At 40.7% G+C, this 27,756-nt stretch overlaps 1 protein-coding gene and 1 long non-coding RNA gene across 2 annotated transcripts; one reads left to right on the top strand and one right to left on the bottom strand.

Annotated features, from left to right (window-relative positions):
- Positions 1-216: 216 nt before the first annotated feature.
- LOC134803595 (uncharacterized) lies at positions 217-27,756 on the bottom strand. The gene is made up of 9 exons (XM_063776396.1): positions 27,459-27,756; positions 24,677-24,784; positions 16,172-16,552; positions 16,020-16,139; positions 15,758-15,904; positions 14,946-15,168; positions 9,549-9,725; positions 4,853-5,452; positions 217-386 (listed from the first exon to the last, which is right to left on the bottom strand). Exons 1-9 carry the CDS (start codon positions 27,738-27,740, stop codon positions 217-219), a joined length of 2,208 nt encoding a protein of 735 aa, XP_063632466.1. The 5' UTR covers positions 27,741-27,756.
- On the top strand, positions 10,292-14,856 carry LOC134803466 (uncharacterized). The gene is made up of 2 exons (XR_010145977.1): positions 10,292-11,279; positions 14,101-14,856. It is a non-coding gene; the product is annotated as an uncharacterized LOC134803466 (long non-coding RNA).

Genomic DNA, 27,756 nt, shown 5'->3' with positions numbered 1-27,756 from the left:
AGTACATTCTTTTGGTGCCATAAGAACCTAATCGTTTTATACGCGTTTTAAGTAAAAAGAAATCAAGATCGTCTAGTTTTTTCTAATGTTAAACAAATTTAACTGATTTTCAAGACCGAAGTGATCCCGTAAGTGTACCGTGAACAAAGTTTTGTACGGTACACTAAAAAACGAGGTGAGTACCTACATGTATGTATGTGTATGAGGGCGTTTACATTAAAAGTCGGCCAAGCCCGCGATGTACCCGTCCAGTATGACCTCTCGGTTGGCCGGGTTATAATTGGAGCCGTATTGATGCACAACTAATATGTTGCCAGTTTGGAAAACCTGCTCGAGCCCCGCGCGCACCAGCGCCGCCTGGGCCGCATTGTAATTATAATTCCGGCCTAGAAATATATAAATAAATAATATAGGACAGTTTTACACAGATCGACCTAGTCCCACAGTAAGCTCAATAAGGCTTGTGTTGTGGGTACTAGACGACGATATATATAATATACACATATACATAGAAAACATCCAAAACTCAGGAACAAATATTTGTGACGAACACACAAATAAATGCCCTGACTAGGATTCGAACCCGGGACCTCCTGCTTCGTAGGCAAGGTCACTACCGACTAGGCTAGGAGGCCGTTAAATAATTAATTTACACAAATAAATAAATAACTTACACAAATTTTATATTGTCTTCGGTTACCGCGATAGTTACTCATGAATTGTAAAACCTTCACCCCTGTTCATTATTAAATAAAATTTGTTTATTTCAGATTTTTTAATCCATATTGTGTTAGTCTACTTACCTTAAAAACTAGATGTTATTAGCTACATATAAATACATAATTATAATTAAAAACAAATACAGAAAAAGGAGTCAGGATTATTTTACTATACTGTAATATACATTTATTTCATTAACTTATTAAAATTAGAAACATTATAGTAGGCAGTAATAAAAATTAGAAACATTGTAGTAAGAAGTAATAAAAATTTGAAACATTGTAGTAGGAAGTGATACAACACGAATCCTGTGATTTCCGCGCCATAGCCGTGTTCATACATTTGCTACCACACTATTGAGGTCATTAATCCGATTCGACCTCGATTGTAAGTAAGTAAGTAAATATTCTTTATTGCACCAATAATTATACATTTTACATACATGTAAAACTACAAAGAAATTTTAACGGAAAAAAATAGAACCCGGTAACAACAGGCGGTCTTATCGCTAAAAAGCGATCTCTTCCAGACAACCTTTGGGTAGCAGGAAATATAGAACTCAAACAAAAGTCAACAGGTAGTGCACGGAGCGAAATATGGAGACTATTAAACACAAACACACATATTACATACTACTTATATTAGTATTACAACAAAACCTAATACACAAATAAATATACAATATACATAATATATATTTATACTTACATATATACAATATATAAAATGGCAACTTAAGGCAGAGATAAAAAGTATACTTTCAGCTGATTTTTGAAAATGGGGAGAGATTTAGCTAATCTTAATTCTACTGGCAAAGTATTCCACGGCCGAACAGCCCGGAAGGTAAACGATAGGTGTTATAAAATTTTGAAGTAGATGAAGGAGGAGCAAGAATATGTGTCTGAGAACATCGGATAGAAGAGAGATACTTGAAACGCTCTTTGAGATAAGGTGGTGTAGCGGGGTTAAAGAGAATGCCATAAAGAAGGGCGAGGACATGAGAGTCACGGCGAAGTCGAATAGGAAGCCACTTGAGCTGAGAACGGAATTGTGACACATGGTCATATTTGCGCAGGCCAAATATAAACCTTATGCAGAGATTCTGGAGGCGCTCAAGCTTATTCAGCTGATCCTCCGTAAGGTCGAGATAGCAAATGTCGGCATAGTCTAATATGGGCAGTAAGAGGGTTTGAGCTAGCGCAATCTTAGTGGAGTAAGGCAAGAAATTTCGAAGTCTGCGGAGTGATGCACTTGCTGCAAACATTTTTCTGCTAACCTCACGCACCTGAGGCGACCAAGAGAGACACTGGTCCATCATGACACCGAGGTTCTTTACCTGGAGAGAGTAGGGAATCTTAATGCCGTCAAACACAATGGTAGGTAGAGAACCAAAATCAATCCGAGCAGTAAGCTTTGAGCTACCTATTATCATAGCCTGAGTTTTAGTAGGGTTTACCTTGAGACCGTAACGTTTACTCTAATCTAAAATGCTCTCCAAGTCGGTGTTCATGGCGCAGATAGTCTGTGATAGATCGGCAACAGAGCCTTGAGAGTATATTTGAAGGTCGTCGGCGTAAAGGTGGTAGGAGGACAAAATGTTGGAAGTGATAGAATTTATAAAGATAGAAAAAAGAAGAGGAGACAACACGCCGCCCTGTGAGACACCAGCAAGCGTGTTGCACCACGAAGATCGACAGGAATCCACCTTTATACGCTGCCGACGCCCCACTAAGTAACTGTGAAACCAGTCAACTACTGCAGGAGATACATTAAGTGAACGCAATATGCCTAACAAGATGTCGAAGTCAACCGTGTTGAAAGCATTACTGAAATCCAGAAGCGATAATACCGTGATCTTACGATTATCCATACTAGCCCGGATATCGTCAGTAATTTTTACAAGAGCGGTAGTTGTGCTGTGGCCTGTGCGGAAACCTGATTGGTATGGGTTCATGAGCGCGTGTCTGTTCAAAAAAGAAGTAAGCTGCTGATGGACCAGACGCTCTAGAACTTTAGCGAGGAAAGGAAGAATGGAAATAGGACGGTAGTCAGAGAAGGAGGTGGGACTGGACTTTTTAGGCAAAGGGATAACGTCGGCATCTTTCCAAAGCGACGGGAAAACTTTAGAAGAAATGGAGCTATTAAGGATACAGGTGATAATAGGAGCTATGAGGTCAATGAGAGGAAGGATCATGTTACGGCTCAGGTTATCGACTCCAACGGCATTAGACGAGATTGCTATTACGTTCTTCTTAACGTCACTGACAGTAAATTGAGCAAGAGAGAAAGGGGGATAGTCTGGAGTTGGGATATTTGAGAGAAAGTTAAGGATTGTCATTTGTTTTCCGTCTAGTAATGAGGGTTTCCGCGGTCGAGATTTTCACTAGATGGCAGCACCGTGACGAGAGGTCTTTTTGACAGCTGCTGTCAAAATCCACCAATAAAAAAAAAACATGGTTAAACATGATTGGTGGATTATGACAGCTAGACCTCTCGCCACGGTGCTGCCATCTAGTGAAAAACTCGATCGCGGAAACCCTCATTGAGGTGGTCCGTCTAGTAATTGAGGTTGTCTGGTGTCATATGACATCTAGATTAAACGTCAGCCAGGCCCGCGACGAATCCGTTCACTATGACCTCCCGATTGGCGGGGTTATAGTTTGAGCCGTAGCGCTGCACAACCAACAGGCTGGGCGGGTTCCGGAATATTTGCTCGAGTCCCGCGCGCACCAGTGACGCCTGGGCGGTATTGTAATCGTATTCCGCGCCTACAAATAACATAACATATGGGAGACATATTCCTATAGGGGAGACTTTTGTTGGACACTTAAATTATAATACCTTTAACACATTCAACACCAAGAACCCGACTGTCGGGTACACTGTTCGTAGCGACTACGCGCTACATACGACGAAACCGTGGCTACGCGCTACGAGCGTAACCCGTAGCACTTAGTGGTATTGAATGTGTTAAATCATTACTAATAAATGAAAAATAACTGCCCTAAAAGGAACCAATCGCTGTAACCAAAGAGAATAGAGTCTATAGAGACGGATTGTCAAAGTAAATTATGTAGCCCCTGCAAATTTACTACCGCCTTTCGGAAGAACATAAAATTGTTAGAACGCCATTTGACTTTGATCTTTATTCTTTCACTGATATGTGTTAACTTGTTAAATATTGCGTATGTTTTGTCCTTCAAGGAGGCACGCGTATAGCACATCTATTCTATAGGATCCTACCATTTATGCCAAGAACCGATTAAATTACTTTCCATGAAAATATATTTTCAAGTAGACATACTACTATTTATTTATTTCGGTTTATAATGTATTACCACAGAATAAATAATAGTACTGCCGTACAGAAAGGTAACTTCCTACAAAACCGAAGTTTGACAGCGGTTCAGGGTCGAATCATGATATGCCTTTCTAATATATGGCACTACTCGTATCCCTTTCGGCTATTTAGGGTTGTCAAAATTCAAGCCATTATCTTATCTGTGGTCGTGCACGCAAAGGGACGTCAAGTTGTGTCAACCCTAATAATTGCTCGGAGCAATGCTGAGCTGAGCGGACCGAGTTTGCCCGAAGTCAGGATTTTCGCACCCCTGGTATTACTGAAGAGTAGTAGTTAGGTAGGTCTTAGGAGTCTACATAGTGTGTAAAGAAACGGATAAACTAGAAGTACTGGAAAATATCAATAAAATCAAAACATTGGAACGTAAGGAGTTACTGAAAACCAATATTTAGAAGAAATCTGTGGATGGTCAGTATCTAGTAACGTATAGCGTATATTTAACTTATTTCCTTAGGTACCTTACGCGTGCACAGAAATTCAAAAATATTTCCTAGTATCAAATCTATAATTCCTACTACACAAAGTGTGACCAGCCCAAGATATTTTGAATTTCCCGCCAAAAAATAGTGTAATATAGATGGTCAAGCAAATCTTGTCAGTAGAAAAAGGCGCGAAATTCAAATTTTCTATGAGACGATATCCCTTCGCGCCTACATTTTTCAAATTTGCCGCCTTTTTCTACTGACAAGATCTGCTTGACCAACTTTATTTCAGTAGCCAGACTCTATCTATTCTCTTTGATAGATGGTTAGACCTTCTAAATATAATTACCTGGCTTGTTCTTCACGTAATAGCTGATATCCATCTGCGGATCATCCGGCACTCGCGGCTGCTCCTTCCTAGAATACTTAATAGATCGCTTAGATTTCTTAAACTTCAACAGTTTAACCTCCGTCTTTGGCTTGTGCAATTTCTCTATAAACTTCTTCCACGCCTTTGCCTCTTTCTCATCTTTTTTAATGTGACCCTCTATCTTATGTTTCACGTAACTGGCAATCGGAAATGGGTCTGGTTTGACATGTTTCGCTTTCTTTTTTTTAACTACAAACCGCTTCTTCCTTATTGAATTTGAATTTGACACGTTTTCCTTGTTTGTATTTACATGTGACGTTTCAGAGGTGTCTTTTTCTGCATTTACGTGTGACATTTCTGAGCTGTATTTTTCTTCTTGGTTCGAGCCGGTCCAGGCTTTGTGTTTAGCGAAGTATTGTATAAAGTTTTCTAAAGGGTCTCCATCAACTGATCTCTTGTGTTTTTTTGCTGGTCGCTGCGGGAGCGAGAGAGGCATATCGTCGTCGGTGAACACTTGTTCCGAATATGTGTATTCTTCGGTTTCTGATGCGGATGGCTTCAAATCTGGCGTTTGTTGGACTGTAAATAGAAGGATATTTAATATAAATGGCTTTATCAAAAACTCAAATGGGGTTAGTAACTGAACATATCACATTAAGGCCTCATTCCCACGAGCGCTTTTACAACGCGCGTTAAAAAAGCGTTTGAATGACACAAATGGATACATGTGTATTTATTCACACGATGGCGGTGGCGCTTTTTATCAAGCGTTGTTGGATTTTCGACTTTAAGCCTTGGTCGTTAAATCGAATTTCGCGTGCAGACGGATTCAAGCTCTTTTTTAACGCGCGTTGAAAAAGCGCTCATTAGTATGAGGCCTAAAATAGTGCGGCCCAGTATTATAGTGTAAATAACATTATTTGCGGTATTTGACACATTATGACTGACGTATATAGAGATGTAACTAACGCAAATCGATTGTCACAGCAAGCGATTACGATTGGATGGCACGTAGACTGAGGTATCGAATTGTGACGTATAATGAATTTTTATTTGAGATTTAAATAAAGCTAGCATTATATGGTTTTCCCGCAAGCTACCGGTCGGTCGGTGTATTTAATACACCGACAGGGCCGGATTAACCCTAAGTCAAAGTAGGCAACTGCCTAGGGGCCCCGCCTCGGCTAGGGGGCCCCGGCGGCTCAGCGCACACCAAATACAATTTTGTTCCATAGGGTCAAAATTCATGAGTAATTTTTTTATTCTTATAATAATGAGTATGCTTTGTTATTGTTTTTTTTTTTCGATCCATTCTTTAAAATTAATGAAATACTGTAATAAAATTGAAGCAATACGTTACAGTTTACGGGGCGTATTCTGCGTACCTGTTGTAAAGTTGTAATAATAGGGGTTTTCAGGAAAAATGGTTCACTTTTTTTCGAACAACCAACAACTTTTGGGTTATTTCGACTCAGAATCACGAGGACTAGGTATTGATTAAAACAAAGAAAAAGAAAGAAGATGTAAGTGTCCCCAGTTTTTCATAGGAATGCTCTACCTTCAGCCTCGCTTTTTACCTAAATTTACCATTGGTTTGTGTTCCACATCTCCTCTACTTCAGCTTAAGCTGGACTTCCGAGCAAAGCGGCTCTGACGCAACGGCCGCAGCGTCAGAGTCGCTGCGTCAGTGTCGCAACGTTAACTGACGCAGATTCGCTTCCGAGCGGCGCGACTCCGGCGACAGTCGCAGTTGTTATTCCTTACGGTGCAGACGTGATGAACCGATTAATTATGAAAATATTATTAGAAGAAGAGGAGGATGACGATCTTTTGCTTCGTTACTTTTACTGTGGAGCGAAGCCTACCCAACTCAATTTTCAAAAGTAGAATAGGGTAAAGGCACTTATAGCATCTTGAAAAAAAAAAGCATTTAAACGAGAACGATGACAAATTCAGGAGCTTTAATATTCATTTTTTAGATATTCTAATTATTGACATAAGCTCAAAACCACGTGCGATCGCAGCGACTGCGCGACAGTGCTTGCGCAGACGTAGCACGGCCGCTATCGCCGAGCGATACTGACGCGGCGCCACTGTCGCTGCGATAGTGACGCTGCGCTCGGAAGTAAGTTCATACATTTCCATACTGCATAATACTATCGCTCTGTCGCCGCGTCAGTGTCGCTGCGTTAGTGTCGCCGGAGCCGCTTTGCTCGGAAGTCTACCTAAGGCTAAACCTTTGGCCTCGCTGCGCAAAGCTCGGCCTGGTCTCGCTTTTTAATACAATGGACATTGGTTCGTGTCTGTACTCAACTATTTATCCTGAAGCCTGATGAAACACGGCTTTGACTTCGCATGAAAGCTCGCCTCACTGGGGAAGTTCGGACTTTTAGGCCCAGGTGAAAATCGGTAATACCCGGCCTTTTAACACGCTTTCACAATTTGCGATATTGTTAACAAAAGCTTATCTTGGTCTAACTCTAGTACTTAATTTAAGTAATTTTAACATATGGGAATTCTGTATTATTAGGTTGATTCTATAGTCAGACCGTAAAAAGTCTGCAGCGATTTTGATAGCCCACGCAGTCCAAGTGTCATTTTAAACGTCAAACTTCTATGAAATTATGACGTATACATAACACTTACTCTGCGTGGGCTATCAAATCCGCTGCAGACTTTGTTTGGTGCGACTCTAATCATGTGGCTCGGCTTTTGGTCTTATGGTCGGACAATCGCTGTTCAGTCTCGCAAAATATGAACTATTGAGAAAATCTACTTTGCGGCACCAGTTGAGCTTAATAGCCTTTAGCCTCGCTTAAAATTTGCCATTAGAGGTAGATAGCCAAGTGACGCTGAAGCTCTCATCTTTGGTATTCCACTGGGAATTGGCCTTAAGCCGAAAGGGCTCTCCCCACACTTGACGCGACGCGGAATCCGCAAAAACCAATAGAATAAAGCTTTATGTCCACGCAATAAGAGCGAAAAAGACATCTTTCGATTTGGATCGGCTCGGCCGACGCCTGAAGATTGAAATTAAAAACGCAAACTTATTTCCCTGTACTGAAAATGCTGTGTGCAGAATTGACTATAGGGGGCCCCGAGTCTCGCACTGCCTAGGGGCCCTGGCATGCTTAATCCGGCCCTGTACACCGACCGAGTAGGTCGCACCCATTGTCAAAATTGAAACTAACTGGGGATCTATTTTAAAGTTTATTTATGTTATTTCTGTGTCAAATTTGTTGTCTGTTAAGTGACGATAAATATATCCATATTTACAGTTAATTATCCACCTTTTCCTTATTTTTATTAAAAGAAAAATTAAAAATTCATATCGATTTACTTAGACGACTACCGATTCATAACGGTGGTGTCCGGCCAACCCTAAAATTAAAAAAAAAAGACGTAGAACGTAAACGTTCGCAGTGCAGTTGTTTTCCTTTGTGATTTCGATGTGCAAAACATTTTACGTAGTATTGCTGTTGTGAGTGACAGACGTCAAATACCGCAAATAATGTTATTTACACTATAGGTTCTGTCTAAATAACACTGGCGTTTATGCTTGTTTGAAAAAACATCCCAACGCGAGGGCCCTTAATTCAGCAGTGGCGTTGGCATGAACTTGCGAGGCCCTGTCATATTCCAGTTAGGAAGATTTAAAACACGATTTTTTGTGTAAATTCATTTTTTTTTAGTCTCCCTTTTAACCTTTTAAACGCCACGCCTATCGCATTCAGCGCGTCAATGTGAACCTTGTCGGCATGCACCAAGTTTGTTATTGGGATGTAGCCGGGTCAAACAGATCACTGTGTTATGTCTTTCCTGTAGACATACACAAGAGTTAAGGGCTATAAAGGTTAATTTTCTTATTTAACCCTAATCCACGTGAAAAGGTCCTCCTTTTATTTAAAGAACTATGATAAAATCATTACTTACATGACCACAAGCTGTTAACTATTGCCCACAGGAGAGAAAACTAGTGTGTTATCGCGAACTGTACATTTTTCTCTCCTGTGGGCAATAGTTAACAGCTTGTGGGCATGTAAGCAATGATTTTATCATAGTTCTCGAAATAAAAGGAGGACCTTTTCACGTGGATTAGGGTTAAATAAGAAAATTAACCTTTATAGCCCTTAACTCTTGTGTATGTCTACAGGAAAGACATAACACAGTGATCTGTTTGACCCAGCCACGCGACGTCTTTTAGCGGTCAAAAGGTTTTTGTATACAGGATGGCCAAAAAATAAGTGCATTCCCGTTGCCAGGGAGGTTTTAGGATTATACTGAGCAACTTTTACTATGGGACCAACCCTGAAATCGCGAAAAATTTACCCTCCCATAGAAAAAGGACCGGCCAAAATATATGAAACAGGCAAGCTTTTTTTCGCGAATTCGGGGTTGGTCCCATAGTAAAAGTTGCTCAGTATAATCCCAAAACCTCCCTGGCAACGGGAATGCACTTATTTTTTGGCCACCGTGTATAAACCGACCGCTTAAATGAGTCCTCGCCTGCGCGGTACGGGGGCGACGGGGCGACACGACGTGCGGGCGGCGGGGAAGGTGCGGGCGCCGTACGCCTGCCGCCCTTAGTCGTCCTACCCCGTCGCCCCTGTACCGCGCAGGCGAGGACTCATTTAAGCGGTCGGTCTATAGTGCTAGTGCCTAATCTTTAACATACCTGGCATAGTCATCCCCATAGCTCGCAGAGTTTCCAGGTTAGGCGGGGTGGAGCCGCTGGGGAAGGCACACCGCTCCGTGGCAGTTCCGTTGGTGCCTCGCAGGCAGCTCGTGAGGAACTGCAGGTCCGCGTTGGAGATGAGGGTGGGGATCATGGGCGGATCTGATGGCGGCCGAGCTGGGTGAAATTTAAGCTTAGAAATCCATACTCCATACTATATCCATACTAATAATATTATAAATATCCATACTAATATTAAAAAGGAAGTCTGTCTGTCTGTCTGTTACCTCTTCACGCTTAAACCGCTGAACCGATTTAGATGAATTTTGGTATAGAGATTGTTTGAGTCCCGAGGAAGGTCATAGGATAGTTTTTATCCCAGAAATCATCCCTTAAAGGGGTGGAATTTTGTATGGGGCCTTAACAACAACTACCAGCCAGGGATCTACACAGGCGCCTATTATTAGAACGGCGGAAAATCCTGCAGAATACAGAGCCTTGATGCACAAAACAACGCCCTCATGTGCCGTACCGTCTTTACCATAAGGACACACGGGGCCCGTGCCTAGTGCCCCCATCCTCAGAGGGCCCCGAAGGACAGACAGTAACAGTATAAGTATATTTGATTACCCATAACTGCCCATAATAAATAGATCATAGTAGAAACATGTTAGTTTAATTCGCTTTCTTTACTTTCCAAAAGGGCCCCAGCATAGTTTAAGACGGCCCTGCTCATGTTGTTATGTTTTCATATAGAGGGTAGATGTAATTAACGGCAGTCTGTATCTGAACATTAAACGTAGCACATCAGTATCCTATAATTTGGAGTTTTTTTTGGAAACCTACGTCCAGGACACAACAATTGGCGACGATATCGATATCTACGTGTGCACAGAACGTATTTTTCAATAAGTGGTTGGAAAAAAAATGGCTACATCAAGTGCAAATGTAATGTTCGGCAGCAGCCTAAATTTTGACCATCGGATTCACGAATGGAGTATTTTCAAGAGCAAATTGTTTCAATTCTGTACTGTTAATGACATTAATGAAACAACGGACAAGTCAGAAGTGAAACGCCGTGCTGTGTTATTGTCGGCCTTATCGGAAGATACCTACCGCATTCTTCGGGATTTAGTGGCACCAAAGGAGGTTGACGGCGCGGAATACAAGGTCTTGTTAGGACATCTCGATGCTCATTTCACGCCCAAGAAGAGTACTTTCGCGGAACGTTACACTTTCTACAAAGCTGAACAGCGTCCGGGTGAAGAATTGCCAGATTGGGCGGCGCGAGTGCGTAGCCTGGCCCAATAATACTGTGGTTTTAAAACGGAGCTGGACAGTGTGTTACGTGACAGGTTTGTCTTAGGGTTGGAGAACGTGAAAGAAAAAGAGAAATTATTTGCCGAAAGCGTCGACACTTTGACGTTCAGCAAGGCTATAGAATTAGCGCAAAGTGTGCGTTGCGCGAGATTGGCGTTGAAAAAAACACAACCGTCGGTGCCCGAAACTCCAGTGTTTACCGTAAATACGTCGCGCGCACAACGTAACCCTCGTACTAGTGTAGAAAGTTGTGAAGTTTGCGGCTACAAAAATCATGCAAAAGAGCAGTGTCGTTTTATTAATTATACGTGTCAAAAGTGTAAACAGAAGGGACATCTCTAAGGCGAATGTGCAAGTCCAAAGTCCGAAGGAATTATTTTATAGCCGAGGAGGACAACGATATCATTCAAGGTGAGAGTGTTTACAATATTATAACAGTTAATGGTGAACCGATGATACAGATCGTCACGATAGCGGGCGAGCCTATTAGTTGCGAGATTGACAGTGGGAGCGCGGTTTCAATATTGCCCCCTAATATCTTCGATAGGTATTTCTCCAAGTTTGAGTTAAAATCGCCAAAGGTCGTATTGAAGTGTTATAATAAAAGCAAATTGGCACTTAAAGGTACCGTTACCTTACCCGTCACTTACGAGGGGGAAACTAACCAGGTTATGTTTTTTGTTAGTGCGCAGAGCGATGATCGACCTACTTTACTAGGGCGCGATTTTTTTAAGGCATTTAATTTACAAATTTGTAAACAAAGCGTTAACAACATAACAGAAGATGACTTAGGTTCTAAAATTATGACTAAGTATTCTAAGTTATTCGCAGACGAGCTCGGTTGTTTTAACAAATATAAGGTTACTCTCAAGGTTAAGCCGAATATGCCTCTAAAGTTTTTTAAGCCTCGCCCAGTGCCGTTGCCGTTGAAAGGTAAAATAGAAGCGGAAATTAATCGTTTGGTGGATTTAGGGATACTCGAGAAGGTAGATCACGCCGATGTCGCCACGCCGATAGTACCTGTGTTGCGCGCCGACGGAAATATTAGGATATGTGGGGACTATTCGGTTACGTTAAATAAGGCGTTATATGTTGACAACTACCCGGTTCCGCGTATTGAAGATTTGTTTGCTAGGCTGTATGGAGGGGAAGAGTTCTCAAAACTCGACCTCTCTAGAGCGTACAATCAGCTGGAACTGGGCGAGTCCCGAGACTTAACTTGTATAAATACCCATAAGGGCTTATTTCGCTATAACCGTTTAGTTTTTGGGCTCACAAATGCGCCGTATATATTTCAACAGACACTCGAAAGCGTACTTCGTGACATAGACGGAGTTTGTATATTTATTGACGATATACTAGTGACAGGAGAAAATCGTGAAATTCATATTAAAAGGCTAGAACAGGTTTTGAGTAGGTTAGAGGATGCCGGTCTACGACTAAAACGAGATAAGTGCGATCTATTTAAAAAATTTGTCGAATATCTCGGGTTTATTATTGATAAACACGGGTTGCATAAGTCACCAAAGAAAGTGGAAGCTATTTTAAAGTGTGTGCCTCCTAAGAATACTACCGAACTTAAGTCTTTCCTGGGCTTAGTTAATTATTATAGATGCTTTGTGCCTAACACATCCAGCGTTTTAAAGCCTTTGTATTCGCTTTTAAAGAATGATGTGAAATGGGAGTGGTCCGAAGAGCAAGGAAAAGCGTTTAAAAGTATTAAGGAGGAGATGGGTTCCGATAGGGTCCTCGCACACTACAACCCCGAATTAGTGACGATTGTGACAGCTGATGCTGGCCCCGCCGGCCTTGGGGCCATTTTATCACAGACGCAGCCCTCCGGCGAAGAACGCGTGGTCGCTTACGCTTCCCGTTCGCTTTCAAAAGCAGAGTGTAACTACGCTCAAATACAAAAGGAGGCTGCGAGTTTAGTCTTTGCGGTGAAAAAATTTCACCACTACTTGTATGGCCGTGACGTGCCATTTGTCTTACGCACGGACCACAAACCTCTTATTACTATTTTTGGCGATAAAAAGGGCATACCGGAAATGGCTGCAAATCATTTACAGAGATACGCGTTGTTTTTGTCAAGTTACAACTTTAATATTGAGTACATAAAAAGCGAAGAAAATGTCGCGGATTTTCTTTCGCGTTCGATAGCCAGTTATTCATCGGCGGTTGAACAGAGTGATAGTAAAGTCGTAGATACGTGTTTATACATAAATTATTTCACAGATAGCATGCTTAAACCGGTTACATTGTCAGATATAAGAGAGGCGACCACGTCTGATAGTATTCTTAATGAGGTTAGGCAGTACGTCATCAAAGGGTGGCCGTCACAAATGAGATGTTAAAACCATATTTTAATTGTAGACTTGAGCTTCATGTTGAAAATGGGTGTATTATAAGGGGACACAAATTGATAATTCCACAGGAATACCGGGAGCAAATTTTAGAAGAATTACATAGTTCTCATTTTGGTGTCGTCAAAACAAAGACCGAAGCACGGTCGCGAATGTGGTGGCCGGATATTGACAAACATATAGAACAAAAGATAGGCTCGTGTAGTATCTGTAATGCGATGCGGAAGACCCCGCCCCGTTCCCCGCTCGCAGTGTGGCCATACCCTAAACGTCCTTGGAGTCGTGTGCATATGGATATGTTTTCAATTGATGGGAAACAATACTTAGCTATAATCGATGCGCACTCTAAATGGGTCGAATGTTTCCTAATGCAATCAACGGACACAAAAGCGATCATTGATAGGCTAGTGGAGGTAAATAGTCGATTTGGGACAATGCATGTTTTAGTAACTGATAACGCGGCAAATTTTTGTTCAAAGGAATTGGATGCCTATTGCTTAGCTAATGGCATAAAACATTTAACGAGTCCTCCTTACCATCCCCAATCGAACGGCCAAGCGGAGAATAGTGTCGGTTTCCTAAAAAGGGGCATAAAAATTATAATGGCAAGTAGCAATAACACGGAGCCTGTAACCAGGCGAATAGGGAAGCTATTATTTAATATAAGGAATTCCGTTCATTGCACAACCGGTTTTTCGCCCGCACAGCTGATGTTTGGCCGCCCGCTCCGTTGTCGTCTCGATCTGTTGCAGTCGGCCGGCTCGCACTCGACTGATAACGATTCGTTTGAGAACAATTATGACTCACACTCACAGTTGCCGATGATGTCGTTGTCCGCCGAAGCTAATCAAAATGTTTGTTTTAAACAGATCTCACAAACTAAGAACTATGGAGGGCGGCGGAAGGTGTGTTTTGAGGAAGGAGATCACGTGTTAGTTAAACATATATTTAGTAACGGCAATAAGCACGTATGGAAAAAAGGTTATGTACAAAAATCTATAGGTAATATGTTATATTTAGTCCATATAATAGATTTAGATATTATTGTTAAGAAACATGTAGACCAATTATTGTTGTACAAAGGAAGTCAAACTGTGTGCACTACTAGTGATAACCAAGAAATTTCAGATCTGGAAATAACAATTAATGAGTCTTTATCTCCAAATCATGTAGCGGTGGCACAACCAGCGATCGAAGGCCAGAGCCCTGAGTCAAGTTTACTCGAAATTGGGAATGAGTCACATGAGCCTTGTCAATCGCTGGTACCGAGGGAAAGTGCACCCCCCGCCTCCGTAGTCTCGCCTGCTGCCAGGTCGGTGTCTCATGATGATGTTTTTTTGGACTGTGAGACGGAGGGTACCGAGGCCATCTTGGATCCTGCGACGAATGCCGATCGTCGTAATATCCGAGCCACTCGGAATCCTAATCCAGTTTATAAATGAATACCGACGTCCATTTTAGTACATAAGTTTTCTAATGTATTTATTAGACTAAGTATCTATTTTAATTTTAAGAAGCTTTCTTTGCTATTGGTGGAGGAATTGTTATGTTTTCATATAGAGGGTAGATGTAATTTACGGCGGTCTGTATCTGAACATTAAACGTAGCACATCAGTATCCTATAATTTGGAGTTTTTTTTGGAAACCTCCAGGACACAACACATGTAGTCGCGACCCTGATGATGAGGAAACGAGCAAGAAGATATGGACCTACCTTTCGATGGTTCCACAAAGTCCTGTCCCGTAGGATCGTAACCAGTCAGGTGCGCCAGCCTGTCTAAGAACCAAGCTAGCCGCAGCACCAGCGTGTCATCATCATGCCCATGGTCATTATTGTGGGCCTTCTCATGGCCGTGCCCGTAGCTGTGATCGCTGAGGATACCGTTTTCGTGGCCGTGGTCATTTTCGTGGGCATTAAGATTGTGGTAGTAGTGGTGCTGAAAAAATATAAAGTACAATCAGGCGTGGCTCACTCCGCGATTTCGTCGCTTTGCAACAGTACAACAGTAACAAGTACATCCGTCCCACACCAATTTTGGTGGCTAGCCAAAAGCCGCGTGTGGGGCTGTCGCCACCTATATAGCGGTCATATCTGTCCTAATCGTAACAGACGCATTTTGTTAGAGTGAATCTTCTGTACCTAGTACTACTTATTTTATTGTGTACAATCGACATTCCCGGTGAACCGCTTTAGAAAAAAAATACCTCGATCCTTACGAGCGAGCTAAACTCTGCCTCCTAGAGATAACCAATTATGATGCATTTATGATTCTTTATCTTAATAATGAAAAGGGATAAAACAGGTAATGAGACACAATATAGGTAGTAGGACAATTAATTAGTTGTTGTTGTTTAGGCTAAGCTTCGCCTCCCCTTAAAGATAACCAATTAGAATACATTTTGGATTCCTTATCGTAATTTGCAAACGCCGGCCGTCACAAAGACAATGGACGGCTAATCCGCCCTCACACAGTTCCTGAACTCCTCGCTCATATTAAACATCGTGTAATTAGTAATTACTCTTACCTCGCTATATTTGTTCGCGTACAACTTGTCCTGCAACTCGCTGGCGGCCCACACAGCGAGCTCAGCGAGCCGGCGCACATGCTCGCTCGCCAAATCCGCCCTCACACAGTTCCTGAACTCCTCGCTCATATATCGTCCTGCAGCTCGCTGGCGGCCCACACAGCGAGCTCAGCGAGCCGGCGCACGTGCTCGCTCGCCAAATCCGCTCTCACACAGTTCCTGAACTCCTCGCTCATATTAAACATCGTGTAATTACTCTTACTTCGCTGTATTTGTCCGCGTACAACTTGTCCTGCAGCTCGCTGGCGGCCCACACAGCGAGCTCGGCGAGCCGGCGCACATGCTCGCTCGCCAAATCCGCCCTCATACAGTTCCTGAACTCCTCGCTCATATTAAACGTGTAATTACTCTTACCTCGCTGTATTTATCCGCGTACAACTTGTCCTGCAGCTCGCTGGCGGCCCACACAGCGAGCTCAGCGAGCCGGCGCACATTCTCGCTCGCCAAATCCGCCCTCACACAGTTCCTGAACTCCTCGCTCATATTAAACATTGTGTAATTCGGCGCCATCGCCAAGAAGTTCGTGAAATTCATGTTCATTTGGGTCACTGTGGTTAAGTTCGTGGGGATTGGGAGGCCGTAGGTGGAGAATGGGAGGAGGATGTTAAGGAGGGCTGCTTGGACGAGACTGGGTTTGGTGGGGTCGGTGAGGGGGTTCGCGGGGTTGGTGAGGAAGTAGTAGAGAGCGTCGTTTGAGTCGTTTTGGTTGGAGTACCGACGTAGTTGGACGAAGTTCTGAAAATAATGATAAATAAATATTATAGGACAATATTTATCAAGATCGAACTAATCCCACACTGAGCTCAATAAAGGGGCCCACTGATTAACAGTCCGCCGGACGGTCTCGGCCTGTCAGTTGTTCGGAACTGTCAAAATTTTGTTCTAACTGATAGGCCAATACCGTCCGGCGGACTGTTCATCAGTGGGCCCCTTTAGGCTTGTGTTATGGGTACTAGACGACGATATATATATAATATACACGTATATATAAATACTTATATACATAGAAAACATCCATAACTGAGGAACAAATATTTGTGTTTATCACACAAATAAATGCCCTTACCAGGATTCGAACCCGGGACCTCCTGCTTCGTAGGCAGGGTCACTACCGACTACCGACTAGGCTAGGAGGCCGTTAACCTTTTCGACACAAAAGGTGTCACTCGGACGCCACGTCACCGAAGTGTCAAAATAGACGGGGGAACAAACTTTGAATTGTTCGAGAACATCACATTATGTCCTACAGTATATTTGTGTTTGGAATATTATAGAACACTATTGTGTGAATGTATGTGTAAAGTTATCTCAAAAAAATATATTGAGATTTTTCGAAAAAAAATTTTTTAAAATTTAGTTTTTAAAAAGATGTAAACATTAAATTGTACAGTAGTGATTTTTTATTCAAAGAGCAAAACTAAATATTTTACTCTGTAAGTAAAATATCCCCCACTTTTTTAGTGGTGCATACGTCACGAGCAATAAAAATGATTAAAATAAATAATTACTATACAACATTAATTAAACACTTGGTGATTTTCCACTATATTGTTACGCCAATTATTCTACTCAATATAAAAAAAAGAAAATCCAGGGGATTTTGTTTTTACTATTTTTTAAACAATTATAACGAATTTTAGCCCACGCGCACTAATTCTACAGTATTTTTTTTTAATGCACCATAAAGCCTGTACTGAATGTTATCACAGCGTCAAAGTATCTCCTATTAATACACTGAGCGTTCGACACAATTGTAAAAATGGTTATCCTTAAATTATTTAAATGATCGGCGCGGGGCGGGAGGGGAGGGGAGGCAATGGCGATAACTCAAAACATGCGACCGCAGAGCAACGCGTCGACTCAGGATGTAGGTATCTTAGGAGTTAGCAAACGCTAGTTATATACAATATGGAGAAAAATATGGGCTCCGTTTATTTAGTAGAATTAGTATTGCATTTAACCTTTACCTACTCGATACTGCCGGTGCATTATGGATGGCTTTATCCATCTTTATTCAAGTGATAAAATATCTGTCACTTTTCACACACAAAGTGACGGACACCGCTTTATCACGCTGTAAGAACGACCATCTTTGACGATCTGGTTTCGACCGTAATGCAAGCTAGATAAACCTTTTTGTAAATATTGACTTAGAATCCAAGACCTTTAACAAAATGGCTGTCATGATAGTCGTTGTCTGGATGTTCTTGGGTGCAGATTTTTAAAACGAGAACTATTTAAAAAAAATATCGGGTGCGGATTTCAAAACATGTTTCCGAAATTGTCGGAGATGCAGATTTCAAAAATAATGTCCGTTTTGGAATCCAAGATGGTGGTCTTGCAATTTTTCGTAAAAGTCGTTATGATATTCATTCCGTACTTTTTAGTATTTGATGTTATAGCGGTAACAGAAATACATAATTAGTGAAAATTTCAAATGTCTAGCTATTACGGTTCATGAGATACAGCCTGGTGACAGACAGACGGACAGATGGACAGACGGACAGTTGAGTCTTAGTAATATGGTCCCGTTTTTACCCTTTGAGTACGGAACCCTAAAAAAAATGTTCGTTTTGGATCCAAGATGGCGGCCACGCACTTTTTTGTAAAAGTCGTCATGGTACTCATTTCCGAATTTTTTGGGGGTGCAACTTTCAAAAATAATGTCCGTTTTGGAATCCAAGATGGCGGTCATGCACTTTTTCATTAAAGTCGAGTTGATACTCTTTACAAATACATATTTAGGGGATGCAGCTTTTAAAAACAATGTCCGTTTTGGAATCCAAGATTCGCAATTTTTCGTAAAAAATCATCATGATCAGACAAAAGTTCTAGTCGCAAAAACGATTGTTTGAGTCTATATAAGAGTATGAGTTTTTTTAGTATTCCGTTATGTTCCTATTAATATTATCTAACATTTTATTACAAAACATTTCGCGTTGTTTTACAATATACCCGTTTTTTATTGGTTGTCCAAAAGACCAAAAGTTGGTTTTCCATAGTAGGACAGATTGTTCCCTTGCAACAGCGCACCATAAAACTTTGTATCATGAAAAAATACTGTCGCGGAATTGATATTAATACACATAATAATTTTTAGGGTTCCGTAGCCAAATGGCAAAAAACGGAACCCTTATAGATTCGTCATGTCTGTCTGTCGGTCCGTCCCCTGTCACAGCCAGTTTTTTCCGAAACTATAAGAACTATACTGTTGAACCTTGGTACGTACTAGTACGTAGATGTATTCTGTGAACCGCATTAAGATTTTCACACAAAAATAGAAAAAAAACAATAATTTTTGGGGGTCCCCATACTTAAAACTGAAACTCAAGAAATTTTTTTTGGGCTTATTATTAACCGGGCAACTAAAATATTAAACAGGAACTTTCATTGGGCATATAATAAATAATTTGGCTGTGCATTGATATTTTAGCGCCAAAAAATATATATTAGCCTCAAATATAAGCATCATATTATTAAAATAACTGGCAGCAAAATCAAGCCACCCAAAAAAATTATAGGGAACTTAAAGTGATAGATAGGTTGGCGACTAAAATAATAAATTGGCAACTAATATTTTAAAGCGATCATATAATTTAATTGTCATCTAGTTGTTCACACCTAAGTAATCAACTATAGTCATAACTGACCATATCGTTTCAGCTAGGTAGTATTTTAACACGAAAGCTGCTAAATTTAATGAACTCTTTACACAAAACACCTCGAATTAATTTTCCAAAACGTAATGGTCAGTATACTTAATAGTCGGATATGGCCATTATACCATTAGATCTATAAATATTAAATTACTAATTTTAATAGTTACCACTGTGTTCTACTAGAGTCAACAGATAGGTGCGACGACGAGCAAAGCGAGGAGGAGCGTGTTAGGTTGACCGTGTAATGACCAACAAAATATTTTAAAAGAACTTCATTTTTGAATTAATAGAAACGTTTTCTTTTTAAAATATGCTTCATAAATGGTCTCCAATATAATAATTCAGTTGCCAAATAAATACTTGGTACCTGCCTAAAAATAATCAAAAGCTGTAACGGCATTAAAACACAACTCATATTGATATATTTTAAGGCTCCGTTTTTGTTGCCAAACTATTAATTTTAGTACCCATTTCTATTTTTTCAAACTACCCTAAGGTTTCTAATATATTTTTTTTCTAAACTGAATAGTTTGCGCGAGAGACACTTCCAAAGTGGTAAAATGTGTCCCCCCCCCCCCCTGTAACGTATAAAATAAGGGAATGATAAAAATATGATGTACATTGCCATGCAAACTTCCACCGAAAATTGGTTTGAACGAGATCTAGTGAGTAGTTTTTTTTTAATACAACATAAATCGTAACACGCAATTTTATTATGTTATTTGCTGCTACGGAACCCTTCATGGGCGAGTCCGACTCGCACTTAGCCGCTTTTTATGGATAAGTATCATCAATAAAACATACCGATTTGTTGTTTGCATGTAACGGTTTATGAATTTCTTGCGTTTATATTTTGTCCCTTGAATTATCTTCGCCATGCAGGCCACTGGACAACCATAAATTAGTTATAAAATCTAAATATAGATAACGTAGCAAGATACTTGACGACAAGTTCAAATTTCTAATAAGCAGATAGGCCTACCCATTTTGACAACACGAAACTCGCGGCGTCAGTCGGTCGAGTACTGTTGGAGAGTGATGGTGGCTTTATTATAAGTCCATTGAATCACTGGCACAAATACATAAATACTTAACATATTACAATAAATTGTATTGTACCAGATACTATTTTACATATATTTTACCGTAAGAGTGAAATAAACACAAAAAATCTTTAGTATTTATTATACGCCTCAAAGTCACAGATAAGTCCCTCAGACAACTAGTCACTTGGACAACGGAAGTGGTACTCCATAGCAGGGATGTTGCGAATATTCGCATCCGCATCCGCGGAACATCCGCATTATTTTCAACATCCGCATCTGCATCCGCATCCGCATAAAATCGATGCGGAGCATCCGCATGATGCGGATGTCGGCCAAGTCGGTAACAGGAACGTATTAGCGGCGGCGCCGGCGGCGTAAGTGCTAGGTAATTTCGTCATTATATATAACAAAATCGTCTAGATCCCGAAAAGTCGGCCAAGTTACTGTTTATTAAATAAAACGCGCCTATTCTTGCTCAAATACTAATCGTTTCGTTTTTTTTAAATAAAAAAGGCTAAAAATGTAATATTTGACGTTTTTTAAGTACCAAATCTTGACATCCGCATCCGCATCCGCATACGCGGATGTCAAAAAATCTGCATCCACAACATCCCTGCTCCATAGGACATTTTGGTTGTCCCTTGGACAAAAACGATGTGATAAGATTTTTTATAGGGTCTGAAACAAATTCAATAAAGTATGAGAAAGCACTAACGTACCTATATTGTTAGTGCTTTCTGATATTTTATTAAATTTGTGTCATTTAGTACCCTCTTTAAGGTTTATTATTAATATTTCCATTGGACAACCAGATATGTCTATGGGACGACTTAGTTGCCCCTAAATTGAAAAACACATATCTTTATTTTTTTCGTTTTAAATTCGAGCGCAGTTCATATTTTATGTAGAAACAATAACACAATATAAAACAAAGTAGCAGGAGCAATTTTCTTAGATTTCTGTAACTATTTCGCGTATAGATAAAAAGTTCCGATTATGTAAAATAAGAGTTGTCCAGAGGGCAATTTTTATAAAGATAAAAAATTATACTGCATTGTTTAATTAATGTAAGTAAAATAATTGATAACCAATAATTGATGTCTAATTTGACTAAAAATACTTTTGGGTGGTCCAGGGGACAGAGCAGATTTAAGCTGGTGAATTTTTTTCGTCAATATCACTAAAGTCTTAAAGAAACAGCTCTGCTTTATACATAATCATAAACAAGAGATCGATAAATATGGACAATAAGAAAAAAAAATACATAATTTCATCATGTGGACATTTAAAAGTTGATTCACCCATAAATATGGACAATAACAAAAAAAATCCATAATTTCATCATGTGGACATTTAAAAGTTGATTCACCCACCCGCAAAAATTCGAAAATGAGTACCATGACGACTTTTACGAAAATTGCATAGCCGCCATCTTGGTTCCAAAAAGAACATTGTTTTTAAGTCTGCATCCTCAAAAAATTTGGAAACAAGTATCATCACGACTTGTATGAAAAAGTACAAGACCGCCATCTTAGATTCCTTAACGGACATTATTTTTGAAATCTGCATCCCCAACAATTTCGGAAATGAGATAAATGACTTTTATGAATAAGAGCATACGGCAGCGGCAGGTATAAAATTTGCAATAGGTAGATTGCGTGGCAGTGGATTGCGATTTCCAATATGGCAGATATTGGATTCCAAAATAGTCATCAATTTTGAAATCTGCACCCTCAAAATTTTCGTAAACGACATTTACGAGTATTTACAGAAAAATCCATGAGCCTATATATCGCAAATGTTTGTAATATACCGGGTGTTTCGTATACCAGGAGCAATATTGACATTAAATTGTAGGCTTTACTTCTCAAACTGATTCACATTTGTTCAGGAACTTAAAAATAACTTATTTTTTGGTTTTTATTACACATCAGTTTATTCTCAGATGCAATATATTGCAAATTTTGTTATTTTTAAGGCATGACAAGCAATGTCAAACACTCTGATAGTGATGACAGCGTATACTGAATATATTATTTAATTTGTATGAAAAAAGAGAAAATCTAAAGTTTTCATAATTTTTAAAAGTAGTTAGTCAAAAGGTATATCGTTTGAAGAGTACAATATATGGTTTAATTATTTGCTCGTGTCGTGTACAGGAAACACCCGGTACATTAAAATAAATGCATATTAATCGGCCGGTCAAGAATGTCATGATCATACGAACGGTATCCAAACAACGAAAATATACCCCTCCCTTTTATTCACACACTCACAGCATCGTAACGCGTCGGAACGTGTGCCGCTGCCGCGTCACGCACAAAGCCCGGGTTATATAGACTACCACATATAGACCTCGCATTGTTTACTTGCATAACATATACTCTTTCATGTGACATGCCATGTTGAGGAAGAAAGAGACGCATTTAGCACAACCTTACAAAAACCTCGAAGTGAATTGTCGAAATTAAATATGTATATTATGTATTAAGGTGACAGTCCATTTCCAACGACAGCTGCATTACTGTTCATTTTACTATGGAAATTGACAATAACAGCGACGCGTTCAGTACTAGTAGTGCAGCTGCAGTCAGAAATGGAATGTTACCATTACCTGCTAACCGCACTACACTGTTGTGTTCTACATCAACCTATGTTTGCCCCATGATTTAGATTATTATTGATTTTTTCATTACTTAAATACAATAACCGAATTATGCAACTGCGTAGTCAGGCGATATAGTTTAAGGAGTACCAATATATTATAATATGTATAAAACCTGAATCGCTTCATATGCTCTATCTAACAGGTACGTTATCTGTTCTACGCATGTCTGCGCAAAAGTGGCGGCGTTTTTAAAATAGCAGTCTCTAATTTATTTGTTATTTATTTTAATTTCTCACAAAGCACTTGTTTTATTTCCAATATTTTTTTGGTAAAGTGTGTTAAATAAACGGACGATTGTAGAAATATTTTGATCTGGAGTGTACGTTTAAGTAAACTAGTTTTTTACGCAACATAAAACAAAAAATACGCCATAATAAATAGATCTCATTGTATCCCGTTGGTGATAGTTTCCATATAAGTAAAGATTTATATTTTGACCAAATCATCGAATTTTCGAGTTGTGTAGGATTTTCTAAGTTACATTTATATCGATTGTTATAAAAAAAACTATAGATTGAGCTTATTTTACACAGCTCACAGGAAATTCTCGGGATTTCTTTGTTCTTAATCATGAACTAACTAACGAAATGTAATTTATACATCCTCCCGACTGTACGACTTTGTCGGTATAGCGTTCTAGACTTTGACCCTAGGGTCATTAATTTCCTGAAGGGCTCAATTAGGGCGCTCCGGATAATCGTACCGTGGGCATCTGTAAACCCTAAATATTGATTAGAAAAAGCTTTCAGAACTGTAGGAATTGATGCAAGGAAAAATTTTTCTTCCCCCGTCTAAAACTGAAATTGATCTTTATGCAAATTATGCATATGCACGTAGGTCTATGTTGCTCTGTGGTCTGTGATCGATTAATCGGTCTTTGGCGTTGAACCTGCGGTTCGGATATATCGGTCATTGGAGACCAAAAGGTTAATAATAGGTTGTGTACAGCAGACAACTATTAGGGGAGATACGGGTCAATTGGGCAGTCAGGAGGCTCGGGCAACCCCCTGTCTGATTTACAAGTGGGTGCCCGAGCCTCCCGACTGCCCAATGGTCCCCTATATACCTTCCCTACTAATGAAAGGATGCTTGATGATGCACGAGGAATGTTGTATATTGACACGCCTGTTCCTTTTCCTATCCTATTATCCCGCCCGCACAGTGTCATTGACCGCTGTCATCCTGGGCGGGATAGGAATACAATTCCGTGACCACAGCTGGTGCAACTTAGCTGAAACGTCGGAATTTAAGGTAAAAACAACGAAATTAATTCGCGGTAGACCCGGTTGTGTAATTAAATATGAAAATATTTAGGCCCACTTGCACCATTCCACTAACCCGAGGATAAGCGGTTAAACCGTTAACCTAGTGTCAAATTGTACTGGTAACCATGGTAACTGCAGTTTTAACCGGTTAAACCGGGATAGTGGAATGGTGCAAGTGCTTTCCTCATTATCGGGGACGTTTCTATAGCCATATTACTTACAACAGTCATGTTCTGCCCGCGGCAGGACTCTAGGCGCTGCAGGTAGGCCTCGATGGAGCGCCGCAGACCGTCCAGGTAGGCGCTGCCGTTTTGAACCGCCTCATGCACCTGCAAAAGTTGCATAGATGGTAGGATCCTATAGACGTGCTATACGCGTGCCTCCGTGAGGGACAAAACATACGCAATGCGACACTATGATTGGTCGAGTTTTATTTGTTGCCCATCATAAACTATACCAAAGACTATACTGAATTTATGGTGGTATTACCACAGAATAAATAATAGTACTATCGTACAGAAAGGAAACTTCCTACAAAACCGAAGTTTGACAGCGGTTCAGGGTCGAATCATGCTATCCCTTTCTAATATATGGCACTATCCCTTTCGGCTATTTAGGGTTGTCAAAATTCAAGTGATTATCTTATCTGTGGTCGTGCACGCAAAAGAAGTCAAGTGGTGCCAACCCTAATAATTGCTCGGAGCAATGCTGAGCCGAGCGGAGCCGAGTTTGGCCGATCTCAGGAGTTTCGCACCCCTGGTATTACGCTATTTTCACATTCCGATCTTCATCCATTCTCTACGATGCTAGGAGTTTCGAGAGTATCGCGCGTGGAACTGTCAACCGACAAAAATGTGTCGCTTTGACATTTGTCCGCGAGACAGCGGGTCGTCGCGCGGATCTTATGCTACCGATTTGCGAGATAGCTCTATATCGCGGCGTTTTCTTGCCTGTCGACTTTCGCGCCCATCATGTGCTAGCCGTGCAGTACTGCTACTCGACAATAATAGATGTAGCGACGAACGGCCCTAGACTTGTGTTAAAGATCAAATACGAAATCATCTGATATCCGGTACTTAATTATGGAATCGCGTGTTAAGATGTTGTTAAAATAAGTAGATAAGTACAATAAATTACTTAATAAAGGGCCGATTATAATTATAAACCAAAGATGGTTAAATGCGGGAAGTACTTTTTAGGGTTCCGTACCCAAAGGGTAAAAACGGAACCCTATTACTAAGACTCCGCTGTCCGTCCGTCCGTCCGTCCGTCTGTCACCAGGCTGTATCTCATGAACCGTGATAGCTAGGCAGTTGAAATTTTCACAGATGATGTATTTCTGTTGCCGTTGTAAAACATAATATAATAAATATTGAAGTGGGGCTCCCATACAACAAACGTGATTTTTTTTCCATTGTTTTGCGTAATGGTACGGAACCCTTCGTGCGCGGGTCCGACTCGCACTTGGCGGGTTTTTCAATTAGATACCTACACCTACACATTAGGTCCAAACCAAAAAACTGTAGTCAGCACTTCTTTGGAGGTTGAAGTATAGGAAAGTGGAGTAAAGAAATTACTAACTGGTACCCTAGCCTCCTACGGTCGATCCTCCGCATATTCTGGCCGAAGACTATAAGAAATGAGGATTTGTGGAGTGTGTGCCGACAACCTCCGATCGCCCAAGAAGTAGCGCTGCGGAAGTGGAGATGGATCGGTCATACCCTGCGAAGAGGAGATACGAACAACGCCAGTATCGCGTTCGAGTGGCGGCCTCAGGGCGGGAAGCGAGCCCGCAAACGCCCTGTGCACACCTGGAGGCGCAGCGTAGAGAACGAGCTGACAGCCGTAGGACTGAGCTGGAACGAGGCCAAGACGGTTGCGCAAGACACGAGGGCGTGGAAGGATCTTGTGGAGGCCCTATGCACCTCCGGGGTGCCCTAGGACAGACAACAACAACCCTAGCCTCCTTTGGGCCTACCTATAGTACTTATTCAGTTCAATGAAATTTAAATCATATTCGATTGGAACAGAGTTAGTTGCTTTTGCTATGTTTCGTTCATCAGTTTTTAAACAACGCAAAATCAACTCTATTTCCTATACTAAAGGTTCAAATTTCTGTGGCAAATTTTGCAAGTTTCGTTTGTATGGCTGGGTCTTAGGAGGCTAGCGCAGCGGTCGGCAACCTTTTAGCAGCCAAGGGCCACATAGTAGTTACCGAAGTTGACGCGGGCCTTACTTTGTTAATATTTATGACTTTATCAGACATTGTCGTTTATCAATATCACATACAAAATAGCCAGGGAGGCTCGCGGGCCGTAAGTGAGAGGTTCGCGGGCCGCCTGTTGCCGGCCGCTGCCCTAGAAGATATACGTAGCTGAAAGCACGCAGGTGAGCAAGAGAAAGAATCAAAATGTAGCCAGCGTAGCGAGTGCGATGACAAAAGTTTAAAGGGCCATATGTACTGTGTGTTGTACGATACACGTGCGAATAGGTAATTCGCAACTCGTGTCGATTTAAAACACTCCCTTCGGTTGTGTTTTAATTTATCGCCACTCGTTTCGAATTTCCTCTTTTCCGCACTTGTATCGTAAATAACTATTTTACATTGATGCACTCAGATTCTTACTAAACACGGTTACACCACGTTTCACGTTGGCCCAATATTATTACAGGAAGGTGGGAGGGTGGGAACATTAATTGCATATAAAAAATACGCAAGTAAGTATAATGCATAGTATAATGGGTTAATTAGCACTGATTGACTAGCACGTTATCTTTTCGCGGATTAGCGAAGTAATATTTTGGTTTTAATTATTATTACAGGGTTCTATGTTTCCCTTTTATCGAACTAAGAACATTGTCATAGTGACATTAAGTCGATTTCAACTATCTTGAAAATGTAACATAGAACCCTGTAATATTGGGCCAGCGACCTTTACGATTTAAATTTTGAATTTAAATAAAATGTGCGAAGCGGTTTAGGTTTAGTGAAAATATGTTTACCTTGTGTTCCATGTATCCATTGTACTTGTAATCATCAGCGTAATGCTTCTTATACTTCTCGTAATCAAAATGCAAGCTTTTTGTATGTATATTATCATACACAACTTGCTGTGGCCGCTGTGCCTGCTGCATTTTCCATCTATCTTGTCTCTCTCGTTCGAGCATATTTTTTTCAAAAAAATACTTCCTCACTTGCGGTAAATCTATGGTCCATGACACAGTCTCCTCGAACGCGAGGAAAAAAGTGCAAAAACCGAACGCGACTTTCACAGCTGTCAACATTTTGAGCGGGAAAAAC

This window comes from Cydia splendana, chromosome 26 (assembly GCF_910591565.1).
Source record: "Cydia splendana chromosome 26, ilCydSple1.2, whole genome shotgun sequence".
Taxonomy (NCBI): domain Eukaryota; kingdom Metazoa; phylum Arthropoda; class Insecta; order Lepidoptera; family Tortricidae; genus Cydia; species Cydia splendana.
This window is presented reverse-complemented; position numbering and strand designations above follow the sequence as displayed.